The 13495-nt window shown below is 40.5% G+C and overlaps 1 protein-coding gene across 1 annotated transcript in view; it reads right to left on the bottom strand.

The window, feature by feature from the left end:
- Tmem131l (transmembrane 131 like) overlaps positions 1–13495 on the bottom strand; it is a 187381-nt gene that overhangs the window by 83698 nt on the left and 90188 nt on the right. The window contains exons 4-6 of the mRNA XM_023723669.1: positions 9048–9171; positions 7801–7917; positions 7236–7346 (exon numbers count right to left, since the gene is read on the bottom strand). Of these exons, the coding sequence (XP_023579437.1) occupies positions 7236–7346; positions 7801–7917; positions 9048–9171 (352 nt within the window). The remainder of the gene's footprint in view (positions 1–7235; positions 7347–7800; positions 7918–9047; positions 9172–13495) is intronic.

Genomic DNA, 13495 nt, shown 5'->3' with positions numbered 1-13495 from the left:
TATATCTGGTAATATGAATAGCTGGTTGTAAGACAATACCATGTATTACAACAAATACTGTGAAATTCATATTAGTTTGTTCAGTACAATTCTGTATGAGTTGTCAAAAATAAATAAATAAATAAATAAATAAATAAATAAATAATTTCCAGGGTTAATTTCCCCTTTACACTTCCAGCAACACGACAGCACAGCTGGGAAGGGAATCACTCACCCATATACATAAATTAGAAAAACTACTGAAAGGAGACAAAAAAGTATTAATTATGACACCCTTTGCCGAATGTGACTGGTTTTACAATTGATTAGTAATATCTATGAATCATACATCTTAGTGTGCATGCAGCGTGCACTGATGAAATCCAACCTCTTTTTCCACATTCCCCATTTTTCCCTTCTTCTGGGTTCCCATGTTTTCTTACAATCTTGTAATTTCTTATAATCACAAAATATTCTAAGGAGATAATCTCTTTTAAAGTATTCAACTGAGGAAAAAGCTCAGCCACATAAGCGCCTGCCTGGAAAGTGCAAGGTCCTGAGTTCAATCCCCAATACAAAACAAAACAAAACAAAACAAAACAATAAATCATTCAATAATATACCAAGTTCACAAACACACACACAACCACTTTAATTATGTGTCATGGGTGGTCCCCTGAAGTAAAAGTTCTCTACATCATCCATGTTGTTTTATAATTACATTTTAATGATTCCAAAGATAATAATGATTTATTTTAAATCTCTCAGGCAAGCTGCAACTAGTAACCCTACACTATGTTAGATTCTGAGATAATACCTATTTCAAAAATTCTGGTTTTCCCAGATAGGTTATAGAAAATTCCCAAAATCTGAGCAGCTTAGCTCCAACAAGGCACTAAGGAAAACATTAAAAAGTAGATTTCTCCTTTCTCACAAGTCTGATACAACTACATTTACACACTCTCCCCCACCACTTAATTTGTAGTTAGAGTCACAGAGAACAGTCTAGCTTATGCACTACGGACTATTGGGGTATTTCCACAAGCTCATCAGAAATACTACATGGAAAAAATAATGAATATTCTGCTATGTTGATTAACTTGGATTTTACTATATTCTCTGCTACTGTTGGACCTTTAAGCTGCCTGTGCTTTTATGCTACAAAGAAAATACTCCAGAGAACACTACATTTGCACCTATCTTTCCTGCATCATGAATGACTACAATAATTGATATGAGAATCACAACATTTATAATGATTGTGTAAAATGTAAGGCATGCCAGGCTGCCACTGCCAAGCTTAGCTCTGCTCTTGACCTTCACCAAGCAAATTAAACTCAAAGTCCATTCTACAGTTTCTAAAATAAGAACAATACCACTTGCCCTGTAGTAAATCTGCTGAAGGTCAAAAACTGGGTGATGTGGTAAAAAGTTCTACAAACCTAGTAGATAGGCTATTTGGGGATCTCAGCTCAGGTTCCCACTGACTCATCTGTCTATTTAAAACTGTGGGGGCCTTCAATGTACTAAGCACTGAGGTGACAAAAAGGTTATAAAAATGAAAAGGCAGCAGATCCTGTCCTGAACACTCTGAAGAACAGGGAAGAGACACCATCAGGTACCAGTATCACAGCAGGACATGGACCTAGGGCCATGGGTCCAGGAGACAGCCTCAGCTTGGAGCCTGGAAGTGCTAAAGGAGTCAATGTTTGAATGGGGTCCTGAAAGGTGGAATCAAAAGGGCAATCAGAATGGGATACAAGCTTATGAGGGTGAACTAGCATAAAGGGCTGACATGCTCTGAAGTACTGGAAGCTTATGAGAACAGGGCCAGAAGAAAGGTCGGAGCTCTGTGGCTGGAGAGAGACGTAAGACCCCAGGGCCAATGCAAGGTTAAGGAGTGGGACTTGCAAAGGGAACCCAGAAAACCAACAACCTGGAGAGTACAACTGTGTTTCAGAAGGTATGCAGGAGAGCCAAAATGAACCTTTCCTCCTTAAAGGAGGAGGAGGAGGAAGAGGAAGAAGAAGAGGAAGAGGAGGAAGAGAAGGAGGAAGAAGAAGAGGAGGAGGAGGAAGAAGAAGTGGAAGAGGAGCAGCAAAAAAGCCCTCTGGGGTGACAGCTCAGTAGAATAAGCACTTGCCTGGCAAGCGCAGGGTCCTGAGTTCAATCCCTGGTCCTTAAAAAAAAAAAAAAAAAAAAAGCCTCTTTTGCTAGTCCCTAATTTGTTTTCTAAAATGAAAAAAAAATTGTTACTCTAAAAAACAAACTTGTACATTAATGGTAGAATTAGCCACAGTTTATATATGTCAAATATTAACAGGTTTCCCCCCTATAAAAATATCAAATAAAATGGATTTATTTTGTCTGACCATTTCCCCACATTCATGTTCTTTGAGAAAAAAGCTATACCATTTGGTTTTTGTGGGTGATTTTTTTGTTTTTTGTTTTTTGTTTTTTTTTGTTTTTTGTTTGTTTTGCATTTTAAGACAGGTTCTTCCTGCTGGCCTTGAGCTCACTTTATAACCCAAGGTTGGTGTGGAATTTGCCATAATCCTGCCTCAGCCTCCCAAGGGCTAGGATAATTAGTGTGCGCCACCATGTCCGGTTTCTAAAGCAGAACTATGATTATTTTAAGCTCTACAAGGGAGCTCTGCAGAGGCCCATTTCACCCCTCTAGAAAGACGCAGTACTGCTAAATGGCAGGAACATGGCTCAAGTCAGAGCCACTTAGGTAAGAAACTGGTTTTCTGACCTCAGGCAAGCAATTAAGTTTTTCTCCAATCTGCAATCCTAGGAAAGAAACACCTCTGATGTTCTTACGGCATATTTATATCTGATTTTTGCCACAGCTCTCTAGATCTTTTAACAGCTTAAGGAACAAACAATTACTACAACAGAATATCCATAGGAGGTAATTTATAGCAAGCTGCAAGCTTGAGAGAATCAACACGTTCTGATTACCTAAGATTTCTCATTGTGGCCTCAAAAACAATTTTCAGGAAGTATAAGGAAGGCCAATGACAATCCTCCACATCTGACAAATTCAATACATCCCCTTGATCCTCCATCAGTGCTTACTTTCCCATTATGAATTCCATAAATTCATATTCATCACCTGAACCTGAAGATTCCAAATATATCCTATGTCCCAGAAGACAACAAGTGCTGGCAAAGCTGTGGGACTGTAAACTGGTGGCTGTAAGCACTTTGAAGAACAGTCTGACAGGCCCTAAAAATGGGCACCCCTGCAAAGTTCTACTCCTAGGTACACACCAACCAAAAACCACATCTATGCAAACTTACACTATTCCTTACAGCCAAAAACCAGGAACTACTGAAATGCCTACCATCTGATGAACAGTGCTTAACTGTTTAACCTTGTTTATACAGTTTTAACAAACAAGGTATGTCCACACAATGGTGAACTGCTCAACAATAAAAACTTGGAACACGTTAAAGGAAAGATGCCAGTCACAAAAGACCACACAAATCCTTTACATGAAATGCCCAAGACAGACAAATCCACAGACAGAAAATAAATTAGTGGTCGCTAGGGACTGGACTGATGCAATGAGAATGGGCTAAAATTAGATCACAGCGAGAGTTGCACAACTCTGCGGATATACAGGAACCACTGGACTGATGTTTGTCTGGCTTTTGTTTTGGTGCTGGAGGTTGAACCCACAGGCCTTGACACTCAACTACAATCCCCAGCCCTTTTTTTTTTTTTTTTTTTTTTTTTAACTTTTGAGTTATGATCTCCCAAACCTGCAAAGCTGCCTTGGCTAGGCTTGAACTTCTGATCTTTCTGCCTCAACCTCCCAGAGTTTAGCACAGCTCATACCTCAGTATGAACTGAGTCTGACATAGGTTGAATTTCCTTTACCCTAAATGCTTAGGACCAGAAATATTCTGGACTTGGCCTTTTAATGCTTTGAAACATCAATATAACCACACAGATAACTTGGAACTAGGACCCCAGTAAATACGGAATTCATTTATGCTTATTTTATTCACATAGCCTGAGGGTGATTTCAGAGTATTTTTCATGTGCTTGTGTTCTGTGACTCATCGCATGAGGTCAGGTGCAGAACATTCCACTTTGTGGCACCATAGCAGCTGCAAAAATTTTCAGATTTGGGAACATTTTAGATTTCAGATTTTGGGAACAAGCATGTTCAACTTCTATCCGTTAATGCAGAAACAAAGATCAAAAAAAGTAAAGTCACCAGTAGGGCAAGCTGCAGGGACAGAGAGCAGCCAAAACCTGAGCCTGTAAGGAGAGCCTCAGACTGCCTGAGGGCCAACATCACTCAGTCACCACCACTGCCGCACATGCTGAGCAAGGCAGGAGCAAGTGCACTGCAGGAAGCGCATCCCTTAGATGTCCCCTGCGCTCCTGGAGCTGCAACCCCATGGAGCGAAACACGCAAGCAATCTAGTGTGAGCTCATGATGTCCAGCAAACACCCAAAGGGTTTCAAGGGGTAGGTGCACAGCTCTCCCACAATCCAACAGAGGTCCTGAGCCAGAATGGGGGGGGGGGACAGGAGTTCCAGAAGAATTCAAGTAAGAGATGAACAAGGAAAGATGAGGCAGGGTCAATCAGAGAAAGGGGAGGTAAGGCTGAGCAAACTGAAGATGCAAAGGACCAAGGTGGGAGGAAAACCAGCACATGTAAGCAAGGCTAGTGTGGTGTAAGACAGGGCAAGAGATGGTGGGGTGCAGCACGCCTGGAGAGGCAGCCAGGGGTCGGTGGTAAAGCGTGCGCTCCTGCTGGGCAGCACTGGTCCTGAATTCAATGCGGTGGGGAAGGGGAGGGGAGGAAAAGAGTGCGAGCAGGTGTGTACACGCAAGCGGGCCACAAAAGGCCTCACAGTCATAAGGACTGGTCTCTAATTACAAGACTTCTAAAAATGTCTTGAGAGGTTGGAAAGTTTTATTGGGAAAAAAAAGAGCAGCTCCTCCTGAAGGGGTGGCCCACCTTGGAGAGGTTCAAGCAGTGACCGTGCGGTCCAACACCTGCTTGTGGAGAGAGGCAGGAACACCGAGCAGTATAGTGAGAAAAAGATCTGGGGAATGACAGTGGGCGCCAGGTCAGCTTCCTCCCCCACTTCCATGCACAAGCCCTTGATGAGCCCACCAGCCAAGGGAGTCGATTTCCATCTGCCAATTTCCATCACCAGCGAACTTTTCCACATTCAACTGCCCTTACTTCTGCCCCAACTGCACTCTATGGGGATAAAAACGTTTATTTGCTCAAATCCCTGCAATAAGCATATGCAAATTAATCATACTACTCTAGCCCTCACCAAGCTTTTTCCAAAAAAACAAATGAGAGCACATCAGTCCCCTGTTTAAGAAAGATTTGTTCTAATAGTGTTTGTGGACAGGATATCATGTCTGCATCTTGTACTATGAATAACCACTAAGAAGACAACAATATACAATGTATTAATTGTTGACATTGTCCTACTAATTGGTTTTGAAACTCTCATTGCTATTTGTTTCTCAACAAAATTATTTTTTAAAAAAACCTAAACTCTCAAATGTACATTAAAAGAAATGTTCCTTGTGTGCCTGTTATCCCTACTAGTTGGAGGCTAAGGCAGGAGGAGGACTTCTTAAGCCTAGGAGTTCAAGGCCAGCTTGGGCAAATGACATTTCAAAGAAAACAAACAAAATAGAAATAAAGAAATCTTCCTCCAAATCCTAGGAAGAACCAAGCATGGTGGTATATACCTATAACCTCAGCACTTGGGAGGCTAAAACAAAAAGATGACCATGAAGCCAAGGATAGCCTGGGCTGCACAGTGAGATCAAAACCAGTCTGAATCTAATGGTGTAAGATTGTGTCTCAAAACAAAACAAGCCAGGCATGGTGGCACATACCTATAATCCTAGCACTTGGGAGGCTGAAGCAGGAGGACTGCTGCAAGTTTAAGCCAACCCGGGCTATGAAGTGAGCTCAATGCCAGTCTGAACTACATATTGAGACCAATATGTAGTCTCAATAATAATAATAATAATAATAATAATAATAATAATAACGCAAAACTAGGAGGAAGAACTATTCAATCACTCAATCTTAGTAAAATTCATGGACCATATTTAACAAAGCTCCCAGACACTACATTACAGGTCAATAATTTTGTCAGTCTCTCCCACTGGAACATAAGCTACTAAAACCTGCACACAACAGATGCTCAACAAAACTGCAAATGAACAAGAGCCCTGGTATTATGACCACAGATTCTAAGCAATGTTCAGAAAGAAACACACAGATTTATAACACATTGATTCAAGTTTTTTTTTTCATTTTTAGTTCCTAAGAAGTTATCCACAGTTACAAGGAAATATAGATAAATAAAGGAAAAAGTGTCCCACCGGAAAAGTTATGAATAAAATGTGTTTTTAAAGAATGTGAACTTATCTGTAGACTTGTAGCACATCAAAATGTTTCTGCCCACTAAGCTATACCCAGGGAGAATTAGACAGGCACAAAAAAGGAAAAGACAGGGCCACGTTCTTAAAAGGCCTGGGTTACCAGCATCCTCAGAGGTTCTCTCTTCCTGAAAAGCAACCCAGCAAGATTTAACAAGCTCTAAAATGCTCATAGTCTATAACTACAGAACTGCTCCTTTCTAAAGAAACTTATAAAGCAGGTACATGACTTAATGGTAATAAAAATGAAAACTACAAACATTACAAATGACTACCAATAGGAGGAAGTGAACTACAGAATATCATCACTGGGTACACAGCCCTGTAGAAGCACTTTGCAGGCCTCCGGCATAACTCAGTGGTAGGTAGAACACTTGCCTACCATGAGCAAGGCCCTAGCCTTGACCCCCAGAACTCCAAAAGCAAAAAACACACACATAAAAAAGTGTGTGGTTTCCATCGACACTTTATTCTTTTTTTTAGACTTAATCTTTTATTTGGTAATGGATCTCACTATGCAGCCCAAGACTTAAAGTAATCCTCCTGTCTCAGCCTCCCTAGTGTTGGGATTACAGGCACACGCCACCATGCCTGGTTTTGGTGGCCAGCTCGGCATGGGGCTGGCTCAGCAAGAAGTACTGGGGATCAAAGCTGGGTCCCTGTGCTTGCTAGGCAGGTACTTAGATGGCCGCGCTATCTCCCCAGCCCTGACACTTCACAAACATATTTCTAGATTTGTACATACCCAGCCAAAGACATATAAATGAAGAGGGCAACAAAGTTTATTCAAAGCAAAGCTATTAAAATGACCTGTGTTTGTGAAAGCTGAATGCTCTGGACTTGTGGAAGCAGAAAATGAGCATCTGGCAGCTGCTCTGTGGAGCCTTCTGTAGAGATCCTGCGAGTGCCAACTCCAGACACCTGGAGGAACAGAGAAAGGGTGCCCTCTGTCATGCTGCTAAGTGCACAGTCACCACACTGTGACCACCTTGCCAAGGGAAATCAGCACGATCACTACAACACCATCAGCCCAACTACCATTGATCTGAGTACAAAAAGCAAGATGAACGCAGTTGTCCTCTCTTTTACCAAATCCTTTTCACAAATGGACACCACTTCTGATGTGGGCCCTCATGTTTTATGGAACCTGGTAAGAATTAACCATAAAGGCAACTGATCTTGGCTCTGAAATCACTGGATGACAGATGCATTTAAAGATGATAAGGACACCATACTTAAGGGTCCCAACTAGATTTGCAAATACTAACAAGATTCATCGACATCTCTTTCTGGCAAATAATAGTATGCACAGTGAGCCTCTAGGAATGAACTCCTGAACACAACCAAATTCTGCAGCAAAAGAAAAGTTACTTACATGATAGGAAAGGACTCCATATGAAGAAGTGTTAATAAATAAAGAACTTTCAATGCTTCCTTCTTCAGTAGGTAAGAAAATAATTCTAAAGGACGTTTTCCCCATAGCTGGAATTACCTGAAAGAAAGGCACCTAATTAGCCATTTGGAATGGCTTCCTAGGGTAACTAACTGTCTTCTGCAGACCTTCTTTCTGACAATTTCTGTTACCAGATAGCTGCATAATCTGCAGTCTTGATGTGTAAGTATCACAAATCCCTGAGTATCATCAAAATGACCAACATCCAACAATCTAAAGGACAGACCACTGACATACAGCAAAAGAGTTGCTGAATCATCCACTTCAGTTTGGAATCAAGGATCTCACCCCCTGCCTTTCCCTCTTCTTCCACACCCACATGTTCCATGTCTGTATCTAACACAGTGGTATCTCCCCTTAAATACAAAGAACCACCACGGTATGAACATATTGAAGTGTCATGAAAATCAGGGACAATGTTTACCTGTTCAGACCATCATAAAACAAGTACTGGGCTCCCAACCTTCAACCTTTCCTTTGTCCTAGTATTTTATATAAGTTCATAATAATATCAGGCACAATAAGTAATGTTAGTACAGTAAAGCTTGCCAGCAATTAAGCCCTTCATAACACAGTGGTATAAACTGATCTGATCACTTTTTACAAATAAAACCAGTAAAAAGGTGCCTGATGAGACAGTCACGCATGTTGCACAGTGGTTCACTCATGAACCTGTTTATATCCAGAGACTGCTGAAAAGGCTATTAAGAGACTAGAGTTTGGGGCTCCATCATGGTGCAAGTTAGCTTTGGAAGGAACTATTCACCACTGCTTGCCTTACGCTTAGAAAGAAGTTCTAACTTTCTTAGTAATAAACCTGAGAGGTGAGAGAGTTCCTGGTTGCAAAGTTGTGTTAGTTACTAGATTTCTCAGAGTTGTAGTAACTTCAAGACAAATATAAACTTTATGATAAAAGACAAACTGAATGTACTTGCATCGCTACCTAAATTCTTTAAAGTTTTTTTTCCCCAGATAGATATCCAGAGACAACAAAATTACGAAAATAAACAACTAAAAATATACATGCTAACGCAAACACACAGGAGAAAAAGTCTGGGTAGCAGAAAAAGGGGAGACAGAGAGCACGAAATTCAAATCTGAGGCCAAAGAAAGCCTGAGAAGCTGGCATCCTGCCACCGCATAGTTTCCAGGAGTCCATCAACACTCACCCTGCAATGAACAGGAGGCACATGAAAATGTCCAGCAGCTGTAAACACTGAGTTCACCACAACCTCACTATCCCTACTAGGGTTGTAAGCATAAAGAATCTCTGCTGCAGGATGTCCCAGGAGCCTAGGAGAAAGGGAAAAAGTAACATATTTGTGGTTATTAATATCGCACGAACATGCACATGCACACACTTTTATTTTTAAATTTTTGGCATTTGGGATTGAACCCAGAGCCTCACACAAGTTCTACCACTGAGCTACATCCCTAGCTCATTTGTAAATCCAGAAATCTACTGATGCTTGTTAAAAAAGTAAAAAAACTTATCAAGTCCTATTAGTAATTTAACCTACAATAGTAAAAGCAACCAGTTTCTTTTATATGATTTATGCTGCCAACCCACAGTAACATTCCACTGGTTTCTATGTTGAAAGAATTCAAGCCATGTAGACCATTAAATAGTTGTGTAAAAAAAACATTTTGGCACACACTGGCATTCTCTCTCTAGGGTCACTCATTCAAATGAAAATGTTTAGATAAGAAACTGTATTCATAGAAAAACTATTTTCCTAGAGCTTATTTTCTACGCAATAAATTTTAGAGAGACATTTGTAAGTGTTGCAGTTTCACCTTATAAAGAGACTTGACTAAGTTTTTTACAAAAGAAAAAATTCATTGTTGCCTTCTGCCTTTCTTGAGAAAAATGGAAGCCAGGCAGCACTGTATAGCAGCAGTTCTTACCCACTGCAATCATAAGCCTTTCAGAAAACCCTACTAGGAGGGCGTGGCTTCTTCCTCCACAAACACGCCTATACAAAAAGATCTGCCATGACTTTAAAACCTTCCACGACCTCCCAGGAGCAACCTCCTCTGAAGAGCCAACACATGCAGCGAACAGGACCTGGAGGCCAACGTTTAACAGCAGCACACTCTACTCCACGACCAGGCGTCACAGGGGCTGCAAGAGGACAGGAGCTGGGCGCCTATCTGCCTACCCCAGCCTTAAACATGCACTACAGGCTCTTACCTCCGATTCCACTGGCCAACACCACCTTCACTCTGGCTCAATTACGTTCTAACACAAGAGCCAGCCAAAATCTTACTTCAGTCACTCCTCTAGTTTTAATGCTCTCCAAGGCAAAGGCCCAAGTCCATGCCTCTCATTAGCAGGGGCCAGAAATACCACAATGTAAGCAAACTTTATGGTCATTATGCTGCTTCTCTGGTTTTACTTCAGTTTCTCTAATATCAAAAATGTACACTTCAGGAGAAATTTATTCACGCTGTTTCTCTCATATGCAATGGAATTTCCAAAATAGTTTACTACCATCAAATCCTTCTAATTTTTCTTCTAGCTTTTACTCTTATTTTTGAGTACTAGTATTAATGCAAGTTTTAATATTTACATACTGTGCATTTATTTAAAAATATTTAAGTTATAAATAAAATAACACCTTGATGGGATAAAAACCTTCTTCTTCTATAGTTCTTCAGTAGTATTTTTTCTGAAACCTTATGCTGTCATAGCCATTGTCTCCAGAAGTCCTCCCTCATTATTGGGTTCATCTTTTCCTTCTTCTTGCAAGTAAATATGAACTTCTTTTAGGTTTTAGGTAGATAATATGAACCAATCAGCAAAGCTATTAATACTTATCCTAAAAGCATTAGGTATATTTCACAAAATTAAAATATAAGATTTCTAGATTCAAAGAACACTAATGTCTACCGTAAACAAAATAAGGCCACAAGGCAGCAGTGCCACAGAGCTCAGCTACTGCACGCACCAGTATCTCACTAGAGAACCCTGGCTGAAGCCGAGCTACCACTGTGCTATTTTTAATCCTACTTTTTTAAGTTCTATTTTTAAAAACGTTACAAGGATATGAATTTCCTTCACTAGTGACAACTGGAAGATATGCTATTAACTTAATACTACAAAAGAATGACTAAAATCTTTTATGAATGATTAGCACTTTTACTCTTGGACCAGCAGAAATATTAACCCTTAAAATAAGCACCATGAAGCAGGCAGAAGGAAAAATGAGTAACATGACCTCGATTCTGTGTCCTAGAGGGAAACTAAAGCTCTGAAAAGGGATGGGGTTTGCTCAAGGTGAACACTAAAGTAAACAGAAGCCAAATAAGGAAAGCAAAGAAATCAGGGGAACCCTACCGGGTACAACTTTTATTCTGATGACTATAAATTATGTCATGTGATATAACATAAAACCTGACTAATTTTAAATGTTTGAGTTTAAAGTTTGTTCTTACTGAGGTTGTCCCACAACAAAGCCTACACCTCACTAATAAGAAAAAATAGTACAGTACTGGCTTAGAAATCAGATTTATTCCTGTACTTCTAATGAAATGACCTTGGGCAAATCGTATTACTTCTTAGTAACAAGGTTACAAACACATTTGTGGCACATGTTCAAATGGAGGTATCTGAAAATAAAACACCTAGTCTCAGTCTCTCTCAGTCTCTCTCTCTCTCTCTCTCTCTCTCTCTGAAACAATGCCATCCAGGATTAACGTAAGACTTGAACTGCAAGAGGCAATTAAACTTCATACTATATAAACAAAAGTGAAGGAGATCAAATCTAAGACTCTAAACATTATCTCAACAACCTTGTAGTTATCAGAACTCATAAATAATATATATGGCCAAAACACATATTGCTATTATGTACATACATTCATGCAAATGGTTCTAGAATTCTTATGTTACTGAAGACTTAAATTATATATACCCAGCCAAAATCCTATGAAATGGAATTGTTCTAACCTACCAGCACTTACCACCACCTCTTCTACTATATCTACCAATCTATAATATTCATGTTCCCTTTAAAACATACTTTTATAAGATTTTGCATAAAAACTAAGTACTCTCTCAGAATCTGAAGTCAGTAAGCGTAAATTCAGTTTATAGTGACTATCTAAAGGCCTACACGGTGGGAGAGCTTCCGTCTACCCTGAGCCAATGGGAGCGGTCCAGTCCAAGCCCAGGCACAGTGTGGGTGAGACCTTCTTCCACCCCCTTGGGACCCCACCACCACTGTGCAATCGCCCCTACTCCCACCCACTGAGTGAGAACTTTTGCCGCATTCTCAGTCCCCAGATCCAGCCCTAGCCCAGGCCTGGGGAGTTTGTGGTAGAGCTTCCTCTCCCCCCTACTCCACCTTGTCCCCTTCAGACTCAGCTCAGGCCTGGCATACAGGCCTGAGGTGAAACTCTGCAGCTGCAGTCCCTGCAGAGACAGTAGGAGACAGAACCATCCAGCTAGTCCAGGAGCAAAACCTCTTGCCAGAGGGGCACAACAGATTCACTCCCAAGGTCGGCAGCAGGAAGGAGCTGAGCAGAGCAGCCAGACCCAAGCCAGGCACAGCTGGATAGATCCAAACTTTGTAGATCTGCACCTGAACTTCAGTAGGTGCTAAGCTTATAACTGCAGCAAAGCTCTACAACAAACGTCAGAAGACAGTGCTATCCCAAATGACGAGAAGGAGCAAAATGCAATCTCAGACCCCAAGCCCACCCATAACAAGTGCAGAGGACACTCACACAGAACAAATTGGGAATCACACAGCTGAAATGAATCAACAGCTTCTGAAACAAAGAAACAACTGCAGAAAGGCATAGAGGAACTCAGATTAGAAATGAAAAAAGAAATCCCTGAATTAATATCATCTGCAGTAAAGAATCAAATGCAGAAACATATGGAGCAAACCCAATACCCACCCAGAACAAGCGCAGAAGACACTAGCTCAGCTCAAATGTATGAATTAATGGCATCAAAAATAAATAAGCAACAGCAGAAAGTTATATAGGAACTCACAGTGGAATTATTTTCCGAAATGCAGAAAGAATTCACTGAACTCATAGCATCTGAAGTAAAGAATCAAATACAGAAACATACAGAGGAAACCCAATCTGGAAAAAAAAAAAAAAAAAAAAAAACCAACAACTCTGCAGTAAAAGAATAACTGCCTCTAAAGGAGACATCAAGAGGAGATTAGAAAAATGACGGATTCCTTGAATGAGCAACACAGGAAAGAAATAGATCGCATGAAGCAGAGTCAAGGAGATATAGAGGAAGTTAAAATCTCAATCACAAGCTTGCAAAACTGTTTGAGCGAAAGTGAAGACAGAATTTCAGATCTTGAAAATACTGGTGCAACTAGTGAAAAGGTAAGAAAAGATCTCTTAAAAACAACTAGGATGAAAAAACAAAACAAACAAACAAAAAACAACTATGATGTAGGAAAAAATAATTCATTACCTGCAAGACGATGCAAAGATAAACAATGTGAGACTAATAGGTATCAGTGAGAAAGAAGGAGTCAATACAAATGACATAGGGACCAGGGAGATGGCTCAGTGGAATAAGCGCTTCCGTGGCAAGTGCAAGGGCCTGAGTTCAATCCCCGGTTCCGCAAAAAAGAAAAAA

The sequence above is a fragment of the Octodon degus genome, unplaced genomic scaffold, assembly GCF_000260255.1.
Source record: "Octodon degus isolate 3935 unplaced genomic scaffold, OctDeg1.0 scaffold00101, whole genome shotgun sequence".
Taxonomy (NCBI): Eukaryota; Metazoa; Chordata; class Mammalia; order Rodentia; family Octodontidae; genus Octodon; species Octodon degus.
This window is presented reverse-complemented; position numbering and strand designations above follow the sequence as displayed.